This window comes from Haliotis cracherodii, unplaced genomic scaffold (assembly GCF_022045235.1).
Source record: "Haliotis cracherodii isolate W230 unplaced genomic scaffold, xgHalCrac1.p SCAF_5, whole genome shotgun sequence".
Lineage (NCBI taxonomy): Eukaryota > Metazoa > Mollusca > Gastropoda > Lepetellida > Haliotidae > Haliotis > Haliotis cracherodii.
The window spans coordinates 33746404-33774397 of NW_027266308.1; the positions used below are offsets into that span (position 1 = coordinate 33746404).

The following is a 27994-nucleotide window of genomic DNA, read 5'->3' on the forward strand; positions in this document are numbered from 1 at the left end:
TGTGTGACCATGGCACGAGACGATTATCAAACGCCACATGATGGCAAATAATCGGCATGCATAAGGCAGGAATGTCTTGTAATGCCATTGGTCGGAATTTGGGGAATCATCACACTGTTGTAAGACGTTTAGTCGAGAAACATGCTCAGACCAGTGACGTACAGGACCGTCCCAGATCCAGAAGACCTCCTATGACGACACATCGTGAAGACATGGACCTTCTTCGTCTCATACCCTGAGAACCCTTTTAAACAAGAACTCATCTGAAACAGCTGTGGGTGCCCAATCATAGTTTCGGCACCCAGTTGATGTCAGATGTTGTTCTATCTAATGACATTGGTATCGCCCAGCTCCTGTAGTCAGTCATACCATGCCATGATTTTTGCCATTTGTCATGGTTCAGAAATAGGGGTGTGCTTAACTTTTTTTCTTTGTGTATATAAAAAACAAGCAAATATACTTCTCAGTATTCCTGAAATCTATCCCACATTTGCCATCTTACAAATACATATTATTGACAAATTACTTTGGCCTAAAAATCAGATATATTTTCAAGGGGATACAATCATTTATACACCAGCATCATGCACATTCTCCTTTCAGTATCAGTAGCACCGCAAGACATTTTAATGAGTCTTAATCATCACCATATCATGTATTACTCATCTTAAATATGACCTGCTACACTCACATTTCCTGTAGTATAGAAGCCCTCAGTACGTCCTTCATTCCAAAACTACGCTAAATATCGTCGGATCATAGGTATTCGGACATCATACGCTTTTGGATGGCCATGTTTATCGTGATTACTTGTGCTACAACGTGGGGTGTAGCATCACACAGACATTGTAAACACTCAGAAGATGGCTTGTTTTTAAGAGAAAATTATCTTTCATAAGTGGATGAGATGTTTTAAGTTGTTCATGTGATTTTAGAGAAAACTATGAATGTTTTTCAAGCGTCCGAAAACCCATAACACGGAGATATGTTCAGTGTTTGTAAGCTCACTACACTCACTGTATGGTGTACAAACAGGTTTCAAAATAAGGTTGTTAAGGTAGAATAAAGAAACCTGTCTCAATAGGAAATACTCTTCACAACCATATCATAATACATGTTGCTGTCTTGTCGCTCTAAGTACTGTCAACTGATTCTGTATGGCTCATTCCATACATACAGCACCAGGAACAGCCACAGTCATCCTCCTCACTATACATCTACTGCTCGTCAGCATCGCCAGAGGACCAGCCCTCCACACTATACATCTTCTGTACGTCAGCATTTCAGTCCAAACCAGAGGACCAGTCCGCCACACTATAATCCTCTGTACGTCAGCATTTCAGTCCGATCCAGAGGACCAGTCCTCCACACTATAATCTTCTGTGCTTTAGCATTGCAGTCCGAACCAGAGGACCAGTCCGCCACCCTTTACATCTTCTGTACGTCAGCATCTCAGTCCGATCCAGAGGACCAGTCCGCCACACTATACATCTTCTGTACGTCAGCATCTCAGTCTGATCCAGAGGACCAGTCCCCCACAATATACATCTTCTGTACGTCAGCATATCAGTCCGATCCAGAGGACCAGTCCGCCACCCTTTACATCTTCTGTACGTCAGCATCTCAGTCCGATCCAGAGGACCAGTCCCCCACACTATACATCTTCTGTACGTCAGCATATCAGTCCGATCCAGAGGACCAGTCCTCCACACTATACATCTTCTGTACGTCAGCATCTCAGTCCGATCCAGAGGACCAGTCCCCCACACTATACATCTTCTGTACATCAGCATCTCAGTCCGAACCTGAGGACCAGCCCGCCACACTATACATCTTCTGTACGTCAGCATCTCAGTCCGAACCAGAGGACCAGTCAGCCACACTATACATCTTCTGTATGTTAGCATCTCAGTCTGATCCAGAGGACCAGTCCCCCACACTCTACATCTTCTGTATGTCAGCATATCAGTCTGATCCAGAGGACCAGTCCTCCACACTATACATATTCTGTACATCGGCATCGCAGTCCGATCCAGAGGACCAGCCCGCCACACTATACATCTTCTGTACGTCAGCATCTCAGTCCGAACCAGACCTCCACACTATACATCTTCTGTAAGTCAGCATCTCAGTCCGAACCAGAGGACCAGCCCTCCACACTATACATCTTCTGTACGTCAGCATCTCAGTCCGAACCAGCCCTCCACACTATAATCTTCTGTAAGTCAGCATCTCAGTCCGATCCAGAGAACCAGCCCTCCACACTATACATCTTCTGTACGTCAGCATCTCAGTCCGAACCAGCCCTCCACACTATAATCTTCTGTACGTCGGCATCAAAGTCCGAACCAGAGGACCAGCCCTCAACACTATACATCTTCTGTGCGTCAGCATTTCAGTCTGATCCAGAGGACCAGTCCCCCACACTATACATCTTCTGTACGTCAGCATATCAGTCCGATCCAGAGGACCAGTCCGCCACCCTTTACATCTTCTGTACGTCAGCATCTCAGTCCGATCCAGAGGACCAGTCCCCCACACTATACATCTTCTGTACATCAGCACATCAGTCCGATCCAGAGGACCAGCCCGCCACACTATACATCTTCTGTACGTCAGCATCTCAGTCAGAACCAGAGGACCAGTCCGCCACACTATACATCTACTGTACGTCAGCATCGCGGTCCGACTCAGAGGACAAGTCATCTGCATTGGTGGAGTTGTTGGGAGAGATAGATTTTGTGGCATCTCGATCCTGACAAAAATAATTTCAATACATAGAAATACATTATTTGGATACTAAAACTAGACCATAAAGTTTTGATGAACTAGAGAAATGTTCATATAATGCATTGAGTTGTCTTGTACTGCCATGGTTCCTGGATCTATTCTTTACTTATCCAATAACTGGAGGCACAAGGGTCTCTAACTCACCATAATTCTTCAAGAATTTGAGCATCAATAATGAGTGAGTTTGTGAGTGAGTTGAATGTTATGCCATTTTTTGCATCATTCCAGCTAAGGGTGACACCAAGAAATGTCTGAATAACATGAACAGGTGACAAATTTGTTTAAAGTCAAATAAGAATAAATGTCACATGAATGAATTTGTTGTCTCAAATTATAGAAGATAATGTCATTCATTGTTCAAAAAATCATAAACACATTTAGGTGACAACCCCTGAACACAGAAATATGGAAAAAAGAGTTGGAAAAGTTTTGTTTTGTTTGTTTGTTGTTAAACGCCGCACTTGGCAATTTTCCAGCTATATGACGGCAGTCCGTATTTGAATCTGGACCAGACAATCCAGTGATTGACATCATGAGCATCAATTGCAATGGGGATATGATAACATGCATCAAATAGTCAGCAAGCCTGACCACCCGATCCCGTTAGTCGCATGTTACGACAAGCATAGTCGCCTTTTAACGCCTTTTGGGTTGCTGAGGATCTATTCAGTTGGAAAGAGGTAGAAGCATTCTTTACCTCTTTAACCAGAGTGGGTATGGAATCATTATTTAACATGTTGATGATACTCACAAATGGAGATGCTATGTTGTTCTTCCGGCAGTGGTAGTCGACATAACGTACATACTTTCTGGTCAGCTGGGAACTGCGGATGCCAGCCTCCTGCAGTTGTCTCCCTGCAGTCATCATTGCATCAAGATCTCGGTTGGAATCTGAAAACACAAACTTGGCTGCTTAAAGATGGCAGTTCCTATGATCTCTGTCTGAGTGAGTGAGTATGGGTACGCCACTTTTAGTAATATTCCAGCAATATCACGGCAGCAGACACCAGAAATGGGCTTTACACATTGTACCCATGTCAGGAATTGAAACCAGGTCTTCGGCGTGACGAGCAAACGCTTTAACCACTAGGCTACCCGACCGCCCCAATCCCTATCTGACACTGTTAAAGACAAAGAGCCTAAATTGTTTTGTCTGTTATTCAACGTTGCCCTCACAAGCAATATTCCTGCCACATGATGGTAGCATGTAAATGACCAGTGTCTGGTCCAGACAACCAAGACAGTACTGTAAACAACGATCAAAACCAGCGGGGTATGATGACATGCTATCATCCAAGTCATCAAGCCTGACCACCGTTCAAAATTATAACCTCTCATGACAAGAGTAGGTTGCCGTGGACCTTCGTTAACCTGGAATCCCATAGGGCTACTCGGAGCCTATGGGACATGTGGGACCTAAACCTGAAAGTACATTTAGCTCTTGTACCTAGAACTGTCACAGTGAGTCAGGCCCAAAAATGCTTTTTAAGGTAGAACTTATTTCCCAATCATGAATATTGTGCTAGCAGATTACGTGGTGATGGTGAAATGGGTTTAACGTCGCATCCAAGATTATTGCACTTATATAGCGACATGCATGCACGTGTGTGTGTGTGTGTGTGTGTGTGTGGCTGCTTGTACTAGTTCGGACTGATGCCGATTTAAAGTGCAAGCCCACTGAGATACCATGCCGCAGTTTAACATATATACCCCACTCAGACACAGTATACTGACTCCAAGCAGACCAGTCAACTTTACACACTTAATGCTGAGCTTCAGACAGGGAAACAACAAGTACCATCTTTAACATCTTTTGGTATGATGCGGTCTGGGATCAAACCCCAGACCTTCCACTCTCCAGGCGGACGCTCTACCACTAGACCAAAGAGGCAGTCCTAGCAGATTATGGTTCATAATCAGAGCAAATATGGGATTCAAACCCATAACCTGCAGATTCTGACATGGCTAAGTGAGGCAACTCTGCACAGCAAACTGTACTATTAGTGTAGGGCACTCCACAAGCAAGTCACTGCAAAACAAAAGGTATATATCTCATAAACTGGCCTCCACTGACAACTAAACATCTCATTGTCAAACTTACAATGATAGCTGAGACAATGGTCGTAGGCTTTCAGTAGCAGCTTGTGCTTAGACCTGAAAGTGTTCACCAAAGACGGGATCAACTCCACCTGAAACATGACATCATCGATAATTTGAAAACCTCCAGAGCCGTAGCCAGCCATGGGGGCAGGGGGGGGCAGTTGCCCCCATGGATTTTTTTACAGAAAACAGTTTTATTTGAATCATGAAAATACAAGTTGGAGACAAGTGATACTTGTACAAATATTTGCCCCTCCCCCCCCCCCACCCCTTCCTTGTCAAAAAAAGTTAACTATGGCCTTGACCTCTCAGACCAAGTGGGTGTTCACACTCCTATCTGTGACACAAGGGAAGAGTCCAAACCAAATGATTGCAACCAGTTCACAGACCTGCAGACTACATGTTTGTTCACAGTACTTATAGATGTTATAGACCATTCTTACAGTCAGAAGGAGGCTTTACTGCAGTCTTATTTGCACTCTCCCGTCCAATACAGTGGACAGTGTTATCGGTGTGATATACAAATCCAAAACTTTGATATCTCGAATGAGGTCACACAGCAGGAACTAGTTTGAATAAGATCATTAGTGACAACTTGCTAACAAAATACTATTTCTGACTGTTTCCTGTCGATTTAGAAAGAGATTTCCCAATGAGTGAGTGAGTTGGGTTTTAATATTATTCCATCTATATCATGGTGTGTCAGCTTAATGTGGGAGGAAAGCCCGCAGTGATGCAGGTCTCAGACGTTTACCACTTCAGTGAAACCCACGAGCACGGGTATGGTGCTGACAAACCTTGAAACATAATCTGGGCGAACCCGGATTCAAACACACTTCAATGAACAAACATGGCTGTAAATCATTTGGTACAATATTACAAAGAGGGCAGTTCACTCAGGAATTGAGATGAAACATGGTTTCTTAGTTACTTCAATGAATGAAAATAAGTCTTTGTAAATTTTTACAAATGACATAAAAAGAAAGTGATTATTACCCTTGTGTGTTTAACTATCTTACATATCATTTATTAGGAATAAAAATACTGACTACGGGAACACATTCAGCTGATTATTAATGTCTCTATATTTCCACGACCCTCATGACTTCAAGCCTGACTCACCTCGTTAGTGAAACGGATGTGAGAAAACACAAAACCTAGTGGCAGGTCTGCATTCAGACCCCGGTACATCTGAAAAGATTATCATTAGAGACGTAATGCTACACTTTGTCGCGACATCCATTAGTATCTCACAAGTAAGGTTAAGACATGACGTTCATTTCAGAACATAGGTGGAATTCAGTCACAGTCATGAGAAATTAACACAAGCAACCACGTATTAGACTGAAAATAGACCATCACATCTTTTTGTTACGGGGAGTGGCTGAAAAGTACTGAGGGTTACATGTCGGCATAGTGTAGCAGGGCTTGGAGTCATCCCACAGATGACATCCTTACCTTGTCGGCTTGCTGACGGGGTTAACCTCTTTGGTCATGTGGACAAGGCGTCCGACCTCGGATCAGAAGGTCCGTGGTTCGAATCCCATCACGGGACTTAAAAACATGTGACCCTCTTCTTGGACTAGTAAAGGTTCAGTGATTACAAGAATGGTGCTTTCACTGTACTCAGCAATAAAGCAAGAATAAAAGAATTCACAAGTCTTATGGTTCATTCATTAATACTGTAGTTACAAAATGATAATAGTCTGCAATATGTGACAGCGATATGTTCCATTTATGTGGTAGTTTGACTTGGTGTTGCTGCTGTCTTGGCTCTGTAGATCAGTTTAGATCTGAAGACTTCTGCTTCCTTTTGAAACAGATTATCAAACCTGACAAATTTAAAAACAAAATATCTTGTCTATTGCCTTTTGACATTCTGATCTAGAAAATCCTTCAAATAAAAATAACCAGTGTTATCTAAAGAATAATAACCTGCCTGCAGCAGTTTGCTAAAGTCATTGCTGACTGAGCCAGTTGGGTTCTAGTCTAACAGAAGATTCCAGACTGCAGCAGTTTGCAAAAGTCACTTGCTGACTGAGCCAGTTGGGCTCTAGTCTAACAGAAGTTTCCAGACTGCAGCAGTTTGCTAAAGTCACTTGCAGACTGAGCCAGTTCTAGTCTAACAGAAGATTCTCACCTGCAACAGCTGATCAGCCTCTGGTGATGAAGTGATGAAATAGTGCACCCACAATATGCCAGCCGGCTTCAGCTGACTGCTCATAGCTTGTCTGTGTATCATAGACACCACTGAAACACAGGCATGGTCAGCTGCATTGTCTCATCAAAAGAACATAACACCACAGAAACCTCATTCTGTGCTGAAATGATTACAGTAGAACACGGATATAATGAATATTAACTTCAGATACAATTTCTTTTGACCATTGCATTAAATTTTGGTCCTTTTTAACCGAATCACAGGTAGATGCGGGAGGAAATGTGTATAAACATGTAGGTGTATTGTATTTTGTTTTAGCCAAGATGACGGACATTTCCGAGCGAAAACATATATAACGAACAACGTATATAACGAACTGATTTCTCTGGTCCCTTGTTGCTCCTTATATCCATGTTCTACTGTATTAATATCTAAAGTAGAACATGGATACGAGGAAGACAAGAAGCTCATCAAAACATGAACACCTACGCTACTCACCTTCAGTCAATGGGAAGACAAGGAGCTCACCAATACATGAACACCTACGCTACTCACCTTCAGTACATGGGAAGACAAGTAGCTCACCAATACATGAACACCTACACTACTCACCTTCAGTAAATGGGAAGACAAGAAGCTCACCAATACATGAACACCTACACTACTCACCTTCAGTAAATGGGAAGACAAGAAGCTCATCAATACATGAACACCTACACTACTCACCTTCAGTCCATGGGAAGACAAGTAGCTCACCGATACATGAACACCTACACTACTCACCGTCAGTCCATGGGAAGACAAGTAGCTCACCAATACATGAACACCTACACTACTCACCTTCAGTAAATGGGAAGACAAGAAGCTCACCAATACATGAACACCTACGCTACCCACCTTCAGTTAATGGGAAGACATGGAGCTCACCAATACATGAACACCTACACTACTCACCTTCATTCTTTGGGAAGACAAGGAGCTCACCAATACATGAACACCTACACTACTCACCGTCAGTCAATGGGAAGACAAGAAGCTCACCAATACATGAACAACTACGCTACTCACCTTTAGTCAATGGGAAGACAAGAAGCTCACCAATACATGAACACCTACACTACTCACCTTCATTCTTTGGGAAGACAAGGAGCTCACCAATACATGATCACCTACACTACTCACCGTCAGTCAATGGGAAGACAAGGAGCTCACCAATACATGAACACCTACGCTACTCACCTTCAGTCAATGGGAAGACAAGGAGCTCACCAATACATGAACACCTACACTACTCACCGTCAGTCCATGGGAAGACAAGAAGCTCACCAATACATGAACACCTACACTACTCACCTTCAGTCCATGGGAAGACAAGTAGCTCACCAATACATGAACACCTACACTACTCACCTTCAGTCCATGGGAAGACAAGAAGCTCACCAATACATGAACACCTACGCTACTCACCTTTAGTCAATGGGAAGACAAGAAGCTCACCAATACATGAACACCTACACTACTCACCGTCAGTCTTTGGGAAGACAAGGAGCTCACCAATACAAGAACACCTACACTACTCACCTTCAGTCCATGGGAAGACAAGGAGCTCACCAATACATGAACACCTACGCTTCTCACCATCAGTCTTTGGGAAGACAAGGAGCTCACCAATACATGAACACCTACACTACTCACCGTCAGTCTTTGGGAAGACAAGGAGCTCACCAATACATGAACACCTACACTACTCACCATCAGTCTTTGGGAAGACAAGGAGCTCACCAATACATGAACACCTACACTACTCACCGTCAGTCTTTGGGAAGACAAGGAGCTCACCAATACATGAACACCTACGCTACTCACCTTCAGTCCATGGGAAGACAAATAGCTCACCAATACATGAACACCTACGCTTCTCACCATCAGTCTTTGGGAAGACAAGGAGCTCACCAATACATGAACACCTACACTACTCACCGTCAGTCTTTGGGAAGACAAGGAGCTCACCAATACATGAACACCTACCCTACTCACCATCAGTCTTTGGGAAGACAAGGAGCTCACCAATACATGAACACCTACACTACTCACCGTCAGTCCATGGTAAGACAAGAAGCTCACCAATACATGAACATCTACGCTACTCACCTTCAGTCCATGGGAAGACAAGTAGCTCATCAATACATGAACAACTACAGTACTCACCTTCATTCTTTGGGAAGACAAGTAGCTCACCAATACATGAACGCCTACCCTACTCACCTTCCCCATAATGATACTGGGACTTCTCCTTTAACAACGACAGTCCATGGGAAGACAAGTAGCTCGCCAACATGTCTCTCCTTTGCTTGAGGTGCCATACAAGCTCATCATGTCTCTCCCTGGGGAAAACATTAATCTCTCATAACTAACTGTATTTGACCCAATAAGTGTCCCACATATTAAAAGAAAACTTGCAATGAATGGTGGCATTTGGTCCTGTGCCAGGAATCCACGATGATACAACCACGAAGTGGACATAAATATTCCTAAATATTCCTATTGGTCTGTATTTATTGAGGTAGGACAAGAGGTGCGAACAAAAGCTGATAATTACACACTCATCACTATTCTTGTCTCAGAAATTCTATGTTTCTGTGTTAAAATCCATACTGACTAAATATATAAACAAAAATAATTTACTCTTCGAAATACAGACTGGCTTCCATGCAGGGTATTCAACGGTGGACAACTTATTCGAACTGACAAATTGAAATCTACTAGAAGAGACTTTCAAAAGGCCTTTGCATGTCTTTGGATGGCGTTTTATCGTGATTATTGTAAAGAATGGAAGTGAACTATTAATGTTGACAAAACTAAGACAGTCATATTTGGACCATGCGCATCTCTGAAATAGACATTTTCATTCAATCTTGATAGACATATGCTTGATGTAGTAGATGCATATGTTTACTCAAGCAGTTTAGTCCCTTGATGTTCTAAGGATTAAAAGCCATGTTCATGTCTTTATCTAAGTCCAAAGACATACATTACCCTTTGACTGTATTTTTAAGTGTTTTCACTACATGGTATAACCTGTCATGCTGTATGGCAGTATAGGTGTTTTGTTAGAAAGTGAACATCATCAATTTTGAAATCTTAGTAAAAGGTAAAATAGGGCATTTACCAATTTCTGTTTACTTAAAGAAATGTATGATTTCATACTTGTATACTTTTGTCACTAATGAATTCACCAATAAATCATCAGTTATTTACAATAGTTTAGTACCTTTGTTACTAATCAGCACTAATCATCATGGAGAACATTAATAAAAAGTATATTAGACGAATGAGGTTTATCTTACGAATGGTATAATCCTCATCTGTGTAACAGGTCTTGAGTCACTTACAAAGACGATCTGATCAGTTTATTCAGAAGTGGTTCATGGAGCACACAAACTCCAGCAAAGCTAAATTTTATCATTGTATTAAACCTAATCTTAGCTTCGAATTTTATGTATCTTCCCTGGGTTTTACCTTGACCTACAACAGTGGGGGTCCAGAGACCCCAATAATTAATTTTAAGGGTCCTTTCAGACAATATGTGAGTGAGTGAGTGAGTGAGTTTCTTAAATGTTGACCACTTTGATGAAACCCACGAGCACTGGTATGGTGGTGACAAACCTAGAAACTTAATCAGAGCAGATCTGGGCATCCAATCCATGATCTCTCATATCTGGCACATCTTCATTCGGTGTACAAATGCTCACCTGTGTATGTATGCACAGAACAAGGCCCGTTTCACATTCTCCACAGCAGCTTTACGAATGGCCCTGCTGTCGTCGATGGCCCTCAGGGTGTCTATGTTCCCCACCTCTCCAAGATGAAAAGCAATTCTCTGCGTTGCTGTAACGTGAAATATTGAAATTAGACAAGACTGAGACCTACCTATCTACCTCAACCACATAACAATTTCCTACAATGCTGACATGGTAGTTTGGGGCACCAAGTCAAAGTCAATCAAATCTGTGGGTAGCCTAAGTAGCACATGCAGAATTGAACTGGGGACATAACTGAGGGAAACAAAACCTCTTTTTAGTCCTTCTTCATGACAAATCGTCTTGCTATTTTAAGAAAATACTGATTCATAATCAGTCTTGTGAAAATTTCATTTTCGTTATTTTCATTCCAAAACGTTGATCAGCCAGTTTGTAGACCTAACCTGAGAAAAGCTAATCTGAACATACCTTGTGAAATATGGAAACCTGAGGAATGGTATCGCTTTCAAACTCATGAGTCTAATATTGCAGTGCAAAGATGAATCGATTCAATGTTGACTGAGACTTGCCCAAGCCTGGTAATAATCACATCACTATTTAATACAGCTGTTCCCCCCTCAACATGTTCACAAAGCCGACACAAAGAGTGCCCCTACACGCATCCCTCTCAAAAGTCGACCATGTCCAGCAGAGCCAGATTATATGATGCTTCATGTGGTTTGGTTAAGAAAAAAATCTACTATTTCCCATGAAAATTTAATATTCAGAAATATTTTTTGCCTAATAGATTTGTCCAAATCTACTACCAACCTTGTACAGCACGTTCCCCACCAGGGATTTTGTCCACCAGCTTGAAAAACATATCAGGTGTTAAACTGAAAACAAGGACAACACAATATTAATTCTATGGGCATGACCATGTTTGTTTCTAAAGCGCATGACAGTAAATGCATTGTAGGATTGTTGTGAAGCAGACGAAGATAATTATGGCTACAAATGATATTGACAATTGATTAAGATTAGGAAATAAGATTTTCAATATTTGTTTTTAAATTTTCTGATAAAACAAAAAATCCATTAGAAAAAATCTCTGATAATGACAGTGATAGGGGAGAATGTGAATCTGTCCTGAAAAATTGGTAATATTGCGGGTTCAGTCTTGGCATATTGTGATAGATATCTAGACATCATAATGCGTAAAATATACCAGGAATTTGGCTGTTTGTGTCACACACTGACAGTGTATTGCAACAGAGCAGTAATTCAGGGACAGAAATGCACTTTCTATTATCATGATAAAGCTTGGCATACTTGCGGCATACAGGACAATATCATGAGTGCCTGAAGGCACACTAAAAAAAATGCATTTCTGATTTAATTCAAACATCAATTTTCGTTTAAAATAAACTCATGGCAGGAACAACTCGTGTAACTGTTCATTATTATCCTCTCAAGCAATTTTGAAGGATGTCAGATCGCTCACAGAACACAGCCCTATTTTGACCACTTATGTTTTGTATCTGTATCCAAATGTATGCAAAAGTTGCCAAAGCTTGTATTTTGTAACAATTAAATCAAGTACAATTTCAAGGTATTGCTTTAAGAGTCTTTATAATAGTGACATATAATTATTTTCTGATTGCAGTTTAACAATTGCACGTCTGACTTCTGGTTGCTGGAATCACGTTGACGGACAACAGTTTTCAGCATATTAGGAGACACACCCAGAGCTTTTGAAGCTTGTTTCAAGTATTTATAAATGGCACAAAATGGTTCTCCTCTTTCTACTTCACACTGAAAGAAATCATATACCTTAAAAATCAACTATTTCACATCAGCTGAGTAGTGCATTTTGTCAGTCAACAACAACGACATACACCACGTAGCATGCTGTTCCTCCTACCATTGTGCCCCCTCCATTCAAGATGTCAACTTGTAGATATGACAACATGATACAGTCAAGTCTCGTTAATCCGACACTCGTTAATCCGACACTGGGCTTTATCCGACCCAAATGATGGGAACCGATTGATTCAGTGCTATTTAGTCCCGCTAATCCGAAATTCTCGCATTCCGACTCCGACACACCTAATTTGCAACGAATTACCGAAATCACTCATTAATCAGTCTCGTTAATCTGACACAGTGGTCAGCGTAGTCCGTGGTCATCTGCCCGCGAGTACACAACCCCGTATTTTGACACGCATATTTCGTTTTTAATGATTTTATTACAAGGTACACAGGGTTATTATCTATCGTGAAGACGTCCAATTTTCGATCACAAATCACTTAATTTCGTTAATCCGACATACTCGTTAATCCGACACAATCATGTGCAACCAACGATGTTGGATTAACGAGACTTGACTGTAGTTTCTTTAACAACTTCTTTCATTGATGGGAATAAAAATAACAAACAGTAGATATTGTTGGTACAGGGTATTCATTGCGGTGTACTGTATTGACATTTAATAGACAGTTCCCGATTTTGAGTTATTTTGCAATTCATCGTTCTCATTTGGAGCCAAATGGACTGTAAAAGATGGTTTAAGTTTCCCTTTACCCCCACAACAGCAGTGGACAAACTTTCAACTTATTGTATAAATCTCCAACCTTTTCAGTGACTCTGTGATGTTTTCCCATTGTTTGTGTACGATGCAGTGGAACAGGTATTCGTCTGCTACATCTTCAAACCTGTGAACTTGCTGAAACAGAAGTTCATCTGAAAATGCACACACTGATTGCAAGGTTATCACATCTTTGCACAACATGGCACTATGGCAATGTAACAGTAGTTTGTGTGTATATAGGAACTATTCAGTGAGAAATCTCCCACAAATCTTACAACACAATGTCTCTTTCCTAGATGCAGTAAATCATCAATTAGTGCAGGGTGAATGTGTTTCAAACTGTTTTGGGAAGTGTTGATTTTCTGTACTTGCTCGACCAGGCAAACCACTGACCTACAGCTTGTTGGACCAGACAAACCACTGACCTACAGCTTGTTGGACCAGGCAAACCACTGACAAACAGCTTGCTGGACCAGGCAAACCACAGACCTACAGCATGCTGGACCAGGCAAACCACTGACCTACAGCTTGTTGGACCAGGCAAACCACTGACAAACAGCTTGCTGGACCAGGCAAACCACAGACCTACAGCTTGCTGGACCAGGCAAACCACTGACCTGCAGCATGCTGGACCAGACACACCACTGACCTGCAGCTTGTTGGACCAGGCAAACCACAGACCTACAGCTTGTTGGACCAGGCAAACCACTGACCTACAGCTTGCTGGACCAGGCAAACCACTGACCTGCAGCATGCTGGACCAGGCAAACCACTGACCTGCAGCATGCTGGACCAGACACACCACTGACCTACAGCATGTGGGACCAGGCAAACCACTGACCTACAGCATGCTGGACCAGACACACCACTGACCTGCAGCATGCTGGACCAGGCAAACCACTGACCTACAGCATGCTGGACCAGACACACCACTGACCTACAGCTTGTTGGACCAGGCAAACCACTGACCTGCAGCATGCTGGACCAGACACACCACTGACCTACAGCTTGTTGGACCAGACAAACCACTGACCTACAGCACGTTGGACCAGACAAGCCACTGACCTACAGCTTGATGGACCAGACAAACCACTGACCTACAGCACGTTGGACCAGACAAGCCACTGACCTACAGCTTGATGGACCAGGTAAACCACTGACCCACAGCTTGCTGGGCCATGCAAACCACTGACCTACAGCTTGTTGAACCAGGCAAACCACTGACCTAAAGCTTGTTGGACCAGGCAAACCACTGACCTTCAACTTGCTGGACCAGGCAAACCACTGACCTACAGCAGGCTTGACCAGACAGTGACCTACAGCAGGCTTTACCAGACAGTAACCTACAGCAGGCTTGACCAGACAGTGACCTACAGCAGGCTTGACCAGACAGTGACCTACAGCAGGCTTGACCAGACAGTAACCTACAGCAGGCTTGACCAGACAGTGACCTACAGCAGGCTTGACCAGACAGTAACCTACAGCAGGATGGACCAGACAAAACACTGACTTACAGCATACTGAACCAGGCAAAGACCTACAGCATTCTAGTCAGGTAGCTGTTGAGTGTCCTGAGTGAATTGTTTCCTACCTTGCTGGGCACCGGAGGTACAGGGAAAGGCACAGGGATGTCTACAGCTTGGAGGTAGTTGCTGAGTATATGGAGTGAGGCCGGTTCTAGAGGCACACCCTCCTCTTGGCATCGTTCCCATACACTCAGGGCTGCATCCTCATCATGCAGGTTCCCTGCAGACAAGCTCATTAATACACATGTATGATGGCAATGTCCTTGTACTGTTGTACTCTGGAATTCTACTTATCTTACCTTTATAAAACATTTCATGTGATCATATTGATTCACAGCACTTGATTCATTTAGTCCATGAAATATTATGTTTCAGATTCTTCTGTTGTAAAATGTATTTGTTCCGTAAAAGCCTTATTCCTGGTGCAGAATTCCCATTAAATACAAGTGAGTGAGTGAGTATTGTTTTACGTGTTATTAGCATTATTCCAGCAATATCATGGCGGGGGGACACCAGAAATGGGTTTCACACATTGTACCCATGTGGGAAATTGAACCCGGGTCTTCTGCATGAAGAGCGACCACTTTAACCACTAGGCTACCCCACCGTCCCGATACAGCAGGAATATTACTGACTGTCCTGGGACACAACATCCACTCACCATAGCATCTGATGAGCTCCGACATGAGAATCCTCCGGTCAAGATCCTCTACACCTTGGGCTGCTTCAACCAAGCCCTCAAGTTCTGTAATCTGACAAATGAAGACGATGTAAACTCTTTACAGAGGACACATAAATTAATTAATTTCCCTCAGAAATATGCTTATTTGTTTCTGTCATGATTTTCTGAGTGTGTAAGTTAAACTATTTGTATTGATTCATCTATACCACCAAAACCGGAGTACCAAAGATATAGAAGCTTTACTTTCATAACATTAATCTTAGGCCAAATAAAGAGTTTGTGGCCTTACCAATACTGTAAGAATGAAAGTTTGTTTGTTTGTTTGTTTCTCTGTTTAACGCTGCACTCAGCAATATTCCAGCTACATGACGTCAGTCTGTAAATAATCAACTCTTGACCAGACAATCCAGGGTTTGATCCACGCAAATGGAATAAGTATGGGGTAGGAGTGAAGCTCTAGAACTTCTCTGGAGTCAAACTGCAGAAAGATAGAGTGTTTGCTTGTTTTTTGTTTAACACCGCACTCAGCAGTATTCCAGCTATGTGATGGCAATCTGTAAATAACAGTCTGGACCAGACATTCCAGTGATTTACATCATGAGCATGGGATACGATGACATGCACCAACCAAGTCAGTGAGTCTGATCACCCGATCCTGTTAGTCTCCTCTTACGACAAGCATAGTCGCCTTTTTCAGCAAGTATGGGTTGCTGAAGACCGATTCTAGCTAGGAACTTCAGGGTCCAAAGAGTGAGTGAGTGAGTGAGTGAGTGAGTGAGTGTGTGAGTGAGTGAGTGAGTGAGTGAGTGAGTGAGTGAGTGAGTGAGTGAGTGAGTGAGTGAGTGAGTGAGTGAGTGAGTGAGTGAGTGAGTGAGTGAGTGAGTGAGTTCAATGCTGAACAGATCATATCCACATAGATATGGTGCCTTAGACCTGGTATAATAACTGCCTGTTTTATGGGCTCACCCTCAGTCCCTTCACTAGTTTATGAACCAGCTCCCTCATCCGATGATTCTCAAGATATGCACCTGAGTCCTGAAACATTTGGACAGAAAAATACAGTTTCTTTAGTTAAAATTCGATGTTGAAATTATGTTGATTATCTTCAACAAATACAGACCTGGCTGATACTGAGAAGCCCCAAGTTGTGACATATACCCCAGGTACCTTCCTGTACACAGATATATACCCCAGGTACCTTCCTGTACAGATATATACCCCAGGTACCTTCCTGTACACAGATATATACCCCAGGTACCTTCCTGCACACAGATATATATCCCAGGTACCTTCCTGTACACTGACATATACCCCAGGTACCTTCCTGCACACAGATATATACCCCAGGTACCTTCCTGTACACAGATATATACCCCAGGTACCTTCCTGTACACAGATATATACCCCAGGTACCTTCCTGTACACAGATATATACCCCAAGTACCTTCCTGTACACAGATATATACCCCAGGTACCTTCCTGCACACAGATATATATCCCAGGTACCTTCCTGTACACTGACATATACCCCAGGTACCTTCCTGTACACAGATATATACCCCAGGTACCTTCCTGCACACAGATATATACCCAAGGTACCTTCCTGTACACAGACATATACCCCAGGTACCTTCCTGTACACAGATATATACCCCAGGTACCTTCCTGCACACAGATATATATCCCAGGTACCTTCCTGTACACTGACATATACCCCAGGTACCTTCCTGCACACAGATATATACCCCAGGTACTTTCCTGTACAATGACATATACCCCAGGTACCTTCCTGTATAGACATATACCCCAGGTACCTTCCCGCACACAGACATATACCCAGGTACCTTCCTGCACACAGATATATACCCCAGGTACCTTCCTGTACACAGATATATACCCCAGGTACCTTCCTGTACACAGATATACACCCCAGGTACCTTCCTGTACACAGATATATACCCCAGGTACCTTCCTGTACAATGACATATACCCCAGGTACCTTCCTGCACACAGATATATACCCCAGGTACCTTCCTGTACACAGATATATACCCCAGGTACCTTCCTGTACACAGACATATACCCCAGGTACCTTCCTGTACACTGACATATACCCAGGTACCTTCCTGCACACTGACATATACCCCAGGTACCTTCCTGCACACAGATATATACCCCAGGTACCTTCCCGTACACAGACATATACCCAGGTACCTTCCTGCACACAGATATATACCCCAGGTACCTTCCTGTACACAGATATATACCCCAGGTACCTTCCTGTACACAGATATACACCCCAGGTACCTTCCTGCACACAGATATATACCCCAGGTACCTTCCTGTACACAGACATATACCCAGGTACCTTCCTGCACACAGATATATACCCCAGGTACCTTCCTGCACACAGATATATATCCCAGGTACCTTCCTGTACACTGACATATACCCCAGGTACCTTCCTGCACACAGATATATACCCCAGGTACCTTCCTGTACACAGATATATACCCCAGGTACCTTCCTGTACACTGACATATACCCCAGGTACCTTCCTGTACACAGATATATACCCCAGGTACCTTCCTGCACACAGATATATACCCCAGGTACCTTCCTGCACACAGATATATACCCCAGGTACCTTCCCGTACACAGACATATACCCCAGGTACCTTCCTGTACACTGACATATACCCCAGGTACCTTCCTGCACACAGATATATACCCCAGGTACCTTCCTGTACACTGACATATACCCCAGGTACCTTCCTGTACACAGATATATACCCCAGGTACCTTCCTGCACACAGATATATATCCCAGGTACCTTCCTGTACACTGACATATACCCCAGGTACCTTCCTGTACACAGATATATACCCCAGGTACCTTCCTGCACACAGATATATACCCAAGGTACCTTCCTGTACACAGACATATACCCCAGGTACCTTCCTGTACACAGATATATACCCCAGGTACCTTCCTGCACACAGATATATATCCCAGGTACCTTCCTGTACACAGACATATACCCCAGGTACCTTCCTGTACACAGATATATACCCCAGGTACCTTCCTGTACACAGATATATTCCCCAGGTACCTTCCTGTACACTGACATATACCCCAGGTACCTTCTTGCACACAGATATATATCCCAGGTACCTTCCTGTACACTGACATATACCCCAGGTACCTTCCTGTACACAGATATATACCCCAGGTACCTTCCTGCACACAGATATATACCCAAGGTACCTTCCTGTATACAGACATATACCCCAGGTACCTTCCTGTACACAGATATATACCCAAGGTACCTTCCTGTACACAGATATATACCCCAGGTACCTTCCTGTACACTGACATATACCCCAGGTACCTTCCTGTACACAGATATATACCCCAGGTACCTTCCTGCACACAGATATATACCCCAGGTACCTTCCTGCACACAGATATATACCCCAGGTACCTTCCCGTACACAGACATATACCCCAGGTACCTTCCTGTACACTGACATATACCCAGGTACCTTCCTGCACACTGACATATACCCCAGGTACCTTCCTGCACACAGATATATACCCCAGGTACCTTCCCGTACACAGACATATACCCAGGTACCTTCCTGCACACAGATATATACCCCAGGTACCTTCCTGTACACAGATATATACCCCAGGTACCTTCCTGTACACAGATATACACCCCAGGTACCTTCCTGCACACAGATATATACCCCAGGTACCTTCCCGTACACAGACATATACCCAGGTACCTTCCTGCACACAGATATATACCCCAGGTACCTTCCTGCACACAGATATATATCCCAGGTACCTTCCTGTACACTGACATATACCCCAGGTACCTTCCTGTACACAGATATATACCCCAGGTACCTTCCTGCACACAGATATATACCCCAGGTACCTTCCTGCACACAGATATATACCCCAGGTACCTTCCCGTACACAGACATATACCCCAGGTACCTTCCTGTACACTGACATATACCCCAGGTACCTTCCTGCACACAGATATATACCCCAGGTACCTTCCTGTACACTGACATATACCCCAGGTACCTTCCTGTACACAGATATATACCCCAGGTACCTTCCTGCACACAGATATATATCCCAGGTACCTTCCTGTACACTGACATATACCCCAGGTACCTTCCTGTACACAGATATATACCCCAGGTACCTTCCTGCACACAGATATATACCCAAGGTACCTTCCTGTACACAGACATATACCCCAGGTACCTTCCTGTACACAGATATATACCCCAGGTACCTTCCTGCACACAGATATATATCCCAGGTACCTTCCTGTACACAGACATATACCCCAGGTACCTTCCTGCACACAGATATATACCCCAGGTACCTTCCTGTACAATGACATATACCCCAGGTACCTTCCTGTACACAGATATATACCCCAGGTACTTTCCTGCACACAGATATATACCCCAGGTACCTTCCTGCACACAGATATATACCCCAGGTACCTTCCTGTACAATGACATATACCCCAGGTACCTTCCTGTACACAGATATATACCCCAGGTACTTTCCTGCACACAGACATATACCCCAGGTACCTTCCTGCACACAGATATATACCCCAGGTACCTTCCTGTACAATGACATATACCCCAGGTACCTTCCTGTACACAGATATATACCCCAGGTACCTTCCTGCACACAGATATATACCCCAGGTACCTTCCCGTACACAGACATATACCCAGGTACCTTCCTGCACACAGATATATACCCCAGGTACCTTCCTGTACACAGATATATACCCCAGGTACCTTCCTGTACACAGATATACACCCCAGGTACCTTCCTGTACACTGACATATACCCCAGGTACCTTCCTGTACACTGACATATACCCCAGGTACCTTCCTGTACAGATATATACCCCAGGTACCTTCCTGTACACTGACATATACCCCAGGTACCTTCCTGCACACAGATATATATCCCAGGTACCTTCCTGTACAATGACATATACCCCAGGTACCTTCCTGCACACAGATATATACCCCAGGTACCTTCCTGTACACAGATATATACCCCAGGTACCTTCCTGTACACAGATATATTCCCCAGGTACCTTCCTGTACACTGACATATACCCCAGGTACCTTCCTGCACACAGATATATATCCCAGGTACCTTCCTGTACACTGACATATACCCCAGGTACCTTCCTGTACACAGATATATACCCCAGGTACCTTCCTGCACACAGATATATACCCAAGGTACCTTCCTGTATACAGACATATACCCCAGGTACCTTCCTGTACACAGATATATACCCCAGGTACCTTCCTGTACACAGATATATACCCCAGGTACCTTCCTGTACACTGACATATACCCCAGGTACCTTCCTGTACACAGATATATACCCCAGGTACCTTCCTGCACACAGATATATACCCCAGGTACCTTCCTGCACACAGATATATACCCCAGGTACCTTCCCGTACACAGACATATACCCCAGGTACCTTCCTGTACACTGACATATACCCAGGTACCTTCCTGCACACTGACATATACCCCAGGTACCTTCCTGCACACAGATATATACCCCAGGTACCTTCCCGTACACAGACATATACCCAGGTACCTTCCTGCACACAGATATATACCCCAGGTACCTTCCTGTACACAGATATATACCCCAGGTACCTTCCTGTACACAGATATACACCCCAGGTACCTTCCTGCACACAGATATATACCCCAGGTACCTTCCCGTACACAGACATATACCCAGGTACCTTCCTGCACACAGATATATACCCCAGGTACCTTCCTGCACACAGATATATATCCCAGGTACCTTCCTGTACACTGACATATACCGCAGGTACCTTCCTGTACACAGATATATACCCCAGGTACCTTCCTGTACACAGATATATACCCCAGGTACCTTCCTGTACACTGACATATACCCCAGGTACCTTCCTGTACACAGATATATACCCCAGGTACCTTCCTGCACACAGATATATACCCCAGGTACCTTCCTGCACACAGATATATACCCCAGGTACCTTCCCGTACACAGACATATACCCCAGGTACTTTCCTGTACACTGACATATACCCCAGGTACCTTCCTGCACACAGATATATACCCCAGGTACCTTCCTGTACACTGACATATACCCCAGGTACCTTCCTGTACACAGATATATACCCCAGGTACTTTCCCGTACACAGACATATACCCAGGTACCTTCCTGCACACAGATATATACCCCAGGTACCTTCCTGTACACAGATATATACCCCAGGTACCTTCCCGTACACAGACATATACCCAGGTACCTTCCTGCACACAGATATATACCCCAGGTACCTTCCCGTATACAGACATATACCCAGGTACCTTCCTATACACTGACCACTGCATGACACAGGGGCAACTGGACAAGAGTGTCCTAACTATCACAATACTATTGCAATTGCAGGAATGCCCACAATAGCACCACTTTTTTCCACTCACCTTTAAAAGTTTGGAAACCTTCTGGTGTTGTCCACATCTAAGAAAACCTTCAATCAATCGTACGATGGCTTCCTGTTGTCCGAGAAGACCAGTTGCTGTATCAACCACTAAACAGCGACAGAAAGTTAGATAATGGCATGAAAATCTCACAAAATCCTCTGTGAGGATTATGACTAACATTTATATAAGTTAATAAATTTAACACATCGGTGTGTCTGTGACTATAAAGTTATGCAGAGATGTAAATTATTTAATTTCCCATCTTAGGGTGTAAGATTAACTGCAAATATCAAACTTGTTTTAAAGACAGTCACTGCTGAGTGTTATCCAAGACTTTCCTGTCTGCAGTACCTGGGATTAAACACAGACTCACCTGTCTGCAATGCTTGGGATTAAACACTGACTCACCTGTCTGCAATGCTTGGGATTAAACACTGACTCACCTGTCTGCAATGCTTGGGATTAAACACAGACTCACCTGTCTGCAATGCTTGGGATTAAACACAGACTCACCTGTCTGCAATGCTTGGGATTAAACACAGACTCACCTGTCTGCAGTGCCTGGGATTAAACACAGACTCACCTGTCTGCAGTGCCTGGGACTAAACACAGACTCACCTGTCTGCAGTGCCTAGGATTAAACGCTGACTCACCTGTCTGCAGTGCCTGGGATTAAACACAGACTCACCTGTCTGCAGTGCCTAGGATTAAACACAGACTCACCTGTCTGCAGTGCCTGGGATTAAACACAGACTCACCTGTCTGCAGTGCCTAGGATTAAACACAGACTCACCTGTCTGCAGCGCCTAGGATTAAACACAGACTCACCTGTCTGCAGTGCCTGGGATTAAACACAGACTCACCTGTCTGCAGTGCCTGGGACTAAACACAGACTCACCTGTCTGCAGTGCCTAGGATTAAACGCTGACTCACCTGTCTGCAGTGCCTGGGATTAAACACAGACTCACCTGTCTGCAGTGCCTAGGATTAAACACAGACTCACCTGTCTGCAGTGCCTGGGATTAAACACAGACTCACCTGTCTGCAGTGCCTAGGATTAAACACAGACTCACCTGTCTGCAGTGCCTAGGATTAAACGCAGACTCACCTGTCTGCAGTGCCTGGGATTAAACACAGACTCACCTGTCTGCAGTGCCTGGGATTAAACACAGACTCACCTGTCTGCAGTGCCTGGGATTAAACACAGACTAACCTGTCTGCAGTGCCTAGGATTAAACACAGACTCACCTGTCTGCAATGCCTGGGTTTCCCCTGTAGTGATGAGCCAGAGGATGACATCATTCAGCTTTGGTATCCAGCTGTACTTGGAAGCAGTGTACATCACTCCTTCTGTGACTTCATGTAAATATTTGCTGGAATGATCAAATACAACCTTACACACACTGAGGCCTAGTCTAGCAGTCACTCACCAGTAACCGGTACATGTTTATAACAAACTGATGGATATAACAAACTGTATGTTGGTCCTGGCCATTTACTGTATATATGCTGTATATATGCTCATAACGAACTAGGGTTATTAAGAACTAAACAAAGTGGTCCCTTTGAGTTCATTATACATGTCATAATCATAGTTTACTGTAGTTTCCAAGACAAATGATGTGAGACCTTATCTGTTCAGGTTAACAAACTACATCAGGCAGTGATTCAGCCCAGTGATCATTACCTAAAGCTATATGGGTGAAGTCCATTCCATTATGGAGATAGTGCTATTGCTTGCTTGTTGTTAACATCACACTTACAAATATTCCAGCCATATAACAATTGCCTGTAAACAATCAAATCTGGAAGAGACAAACCAGTATCTGATATATATGAGCTATGTTCCACACCTATTAAGATGAAATGACCCACAATCACAATTAACTGACTCGTACCAAACTCACAGGACTTTTGCTAACCCAGAATGCCCAGAGGGCAGAGCTACAGATAAGCTGCGAATTTTTGCATAAAATACCCCCCAATTTTTTTTTAAAAACAATTACTTTCAATCAACTTGCATACAGAAATGCATGCATTAAATATATAATAACATCATACGTAAATACCCCATGAAGCTTTTTCAGCATGTGTACAATGGTGCTAATTCCGAAACACAAATATGAGCCAATTTACTTTCTGGGTCAAACCTATAGTTAGAACCCTTAAATCTCAAAATGTTTACTCATTTTAGGAAAAACCCAATAATGTGATGAATAGATGAGTGAACAAATAATGGTTACCCAATGAAAAATGTAATAACCCAATTAAAATAGAAACCTTCGAGCAAAACCTCAATTGCTAAAAAAGTCACCTGGAGCTCTGCACAGGGAGATAGTGATAATTGTAAAAATTATTTAAGCCTATATTGACTCACTCAGGAATCTGAACAGGTGCATCAGTGGACAATCCACAGTATGATACTACCTACCTGTTTAGCAGTGCCTCCATGTATGTGTTCAACACAGGATGCGCCGTGTCAAGGTATCCAAAATACACCAGAGATTCCACCAGTCTAGCACCATAAGAGGCACTGGAGATAGTCTTGACCAGCTTGCTGCAGTCTGCCCTCATCGTGCCGGTCCTGGTCTTCAGCAGTTGGTGCCTCCACTTGTCAGAGTAATTCCCTAGTCGCACCAGGGCCTCTGTGGAAATAAAGTGTCACTTCTCAACAATCAACAACCTGGACTAATGACAACCATCTCTATCTATGCTGAACTGTGAACTATAACTGGTAGAGAGGACAAACCCAACTCACTCAAACATTACACTGTCTACTAACACTAACCATCAAGCCTAACACAATACTAACCATCAAGCCTAACACAACACTAACCATCAAACCTAACACAACACTAACCATCAAGCCATACACAACACTAACCATCAAGCCTAACTTAATACTAACCATCAAGCCATACACAACACTAACCATCAAGCCTAACACACCGCTTACCATCCAGCTTAACACAACACTAACCATCAAGCCTAACACAACACTAACCATCAAACCTAACACAACACTAACCATCCAGCTTAACACAACATTAACCATCCAGTTTAACACAATACTAACCATCCAACCTAAGAACACAAACTATCAAGAATAAGACAACACTTAACATCAAGCCTAACACAAAACTAACCATTCAGTCTAACACAATACTAACCATCCAGCCTAACTCAACATTAACCATCCACCCAAACACAACACTAACCATCCAGCCTAAGAACACAAACTATCAAGAATAAGACAGCACTTAACATCAAGCCTAACACAACACTAACCATTCAGTCTAACACAATACTAACCATCCAGCCTAACTCAACACTTACTTTAAAGCCTAACACAACACTAAACATCAAGTCTAACACAACACTAACCATCCAGCCTAACACAACACTAAACATCAGGTCTAATACAACACTAACCATCCGGCTTAACACAACACTTACTTTAAAGCCTAACACAACACTAAACATCAAGTCTAACACAACACTAACCATCCAGCCAAACACAACACCAAACATCAGGTCTAACACAACACTTACCATCCAGCTTAACACAACACTTACTTTAAAGCCTAACACAACACTAACCATCAAGAATAAGACAACACTTAACATCAAGCCTAACACAACACTAACCATTCAGCCAAACACAACACTAACCATCAAGAATAACACAACACTTACCATCCTGCTGTCCTTCTTGTATTAGTAGATGAGCAACTGCTAGAACCAGACCATGGTAGTCAGAACGTTCAGGATACATCACCTCTCTGACAAAACATAATATATATGTGTATAGACATACAAACACCCTAGCTGACAGGGGCACGGGTGGCCAAGTCGTCTAAGGTGCCACGATTCACTGTGCAGAGTTGTGTCCCTTGGCGACGCCAGAAACCTATGATTGTGGGTTCGAATCCCGGTTCACCCTGATTATGTTTCTAGGTTTGTCAGCACCATACCCGTGCTCGTGGGTTTCACCGAAGCGGTAAACGTCTGAGACCCGCATCATTTCGAGCTTTCCTCCCACATTAAGCTGACACGCTGTGATATAACTGGAATAATGTTAAAAGCGGCGTTAAACCAAACTCACTCATTCACTCCTAGCTAACAAGCAGTGCACAAATGAATATTTACTTGGTCTACATTTGTTTGAAAATAAAGACACATGCTTCCAACATCTGACATATTTTTAAAAAAAAAGGGCGGTGTGATAGCATAGTGGTTTAAGCGTTCACTTGGCACGCCGAAGACCCGGGTTGAAATTTTTTCTCATGGGTACAATGTGTGAAGTCCATTTCTGGTGTCCCCGCCATGATATTGCTGAGATATTGCTAAAAACAGCGTAAAACAAAACTTACTCACTAAAAAAATTAATTGACTATAACTTTTGTAAAGAACTATTGATAAACTAATTGTTCACTGGATTCTTGTTTTGTAATTCTCACAGCAAAAAAACCATTGGGGGGTCATTTGAATCCGACAAATTCCCCATGTAGGAGCTGTTTGTGCAACATCTAGTTAGCAGACAACCTCACACTCACATTCGGTCCAGGCTCTGTAGTGCAGCATGAACATCCCGGGTCTGTGTGGCATACTGGTGTCCACGTCTCTGAAGTACAGGGAAGCTGACATTGTGTCCCTGTTCTGGACTACACTCTTCCTCTTGGTTCAAGGTCTGCAATAGAAAATGCAGTGCACTTAATCTTGTTGGGCATAATATGCTTTTTTTTCTTTTTCTTTGTTGTTTAACACTGCACTCAGCAATATTCAAGCTATATGACGTGGTCTGTAAATGATTGGACCAGATGATCCAGTGATTGACATCATGAGCATCAATCTACGCAATTGGGATACGATGACATACATCAACCCAGTCAGGGAGCCTGACCACCCATTCGCACCATTAGACTCGAAGACCATAATATGCTTCTACGTTGATCAATAAGGAATTTGATTTGGAAGAGAGAGTTTTTTAAAAAGTCTTGAACTGACCAATTTGAACGACAATTATTTGAAAATATTCTTTTCTACAAAGTACTCATTTCCATAATCAACTTAAATAAAAAAAAGTTTGCACTTACCAAATGTCTGCTAAGTCCCCTCGATTCTACCAATTTCTGAAATTAGAAAGTGAGTTGACATTATTTTTATTGTTCACTGTACTGAAACATTAGTACTTGAATTAAAAGCTTGACCGACCTTAAGAATACAGTTCCACAATATTTTCAAACACGTATGCATAAGTTCCTCTCAGTGATCTATCATCTCTACATGCAATGTCATTGAATAAGCCCAGCAATGTTGAGAGTTTTCAATATGTGTTTATTACATATATATATATTATAGGCGCCAGTTTATGAAAACATTTATATTTTCAATATATTTTTTAGTTCTGTTTCAACTTAATTCACGTGGGTGAATGGATTGTAAATAGGAACAAAATATGCATATTTTATTTTTTCAATTCGGTAGTCTTAATTATTATGCACAGGAAAGCAGCTTATTTGGTATGTTTCTATTGAGATTGCATGGGCCTACACCTAAACTTCACTGGTCCAAACACTGTCTACCGTGGGGCTACTCTCACAATATATCAGTTAAATTCATAATGATAAGGATGGACACAAGGCTTTGTGAGCCCTTCTAATGCATTTTCAAGCATGGGAGCCAAGACACGAAGCATGCAAATACATGCACTTGTCAGGGAATTCTTGGTTCCTTTTTTGCTTTCACATTTTCAGATGCATTTATTCTTCTCACAAAAACATTGAGTGGGCAGGATGAAATAGTTTCATGTCAAATGTTTTGGCTACAGAAAACTGTC

The 27994-nt window shown here is 42.9% G+C and overlaps 1 protein-coding gene across 1 annotated transcript in view; it reads right to left on the reverse strand.

The window, feature by feature from the left end:
• Nucleotides 1-2662: 2662 nt before the first annotated feature.
• Nucleotides 2663-27994, reverse strand: part of LOC139443314 (leucine-rich PPR motif-containing protein, mitochondrial-like) — a 47420-nt gene continuing 22088 nt past the window's right edge. The window contains exons 18-35 of the mRNA XM_071224295.1: nucleotides 27252-27287; nucleotides 26712-26845; nucleotides 25852-25937; nucleotides 24587-24800; nucleotides 23404-23528; nucleotides 22156-22262; nucleotides 16557-16625; nucleotides 15570-15660; nucleotides 14974-15128; nucleotides 13426-13517; nucleotides 11623-11687; nucleotides 10804-10939; nucleotides 9317-9435; nucleotides 7031-7140; nucleotides 6013-6081; nucleotides 4892-4979; nucleotides 3542-3681; nucleotides 2663-2755 (exon numbers count right to left, since the gene is read on the reverse strand). Coding sequence (XP_071080396.1) covers nucleotides 2663-2755; nucleotides 3542-3681; nucleotides 4892-4979; nucleotides 6013-6081; nucleotides 7031-7140; nucleotides 9317-9435; nucleotides 10804-10939; nucleotides 11623-11687; nucleotides 13426-13517; nucleotides 14974-15128; nucleotides 15570-15660; nucleotides 16557-16625; nucleotides 22156-22262; nucleotides 23404-23528; nucleotides 24587-24800; nucleotides 25852-25937; nucleotides 26712-26845; nucleotides 27252-27287 — 1929 coding nt within the window. The remainder of the gene's footprint in view (nucleotides 2756-3541; nucleotides 3682-4891; nucleotides 4980-6012; nucleotides 6082-7030; nucleotides 7141-9316; nucleotides 9436-10803; nucleotides 10940-11622; nucleotides 11688-13425; nucleotides 13518-14973; nucleotides 15129-15569; nucleotides 15661-16556; nucleotides 16626-22155; nucleotides 22263-23403; nucleotides 23529-24586; nucleotides 24801-25851; nucleotides 25938-26711; nucleotides 26846-27251; nucleotides 27288-27994) is intronic.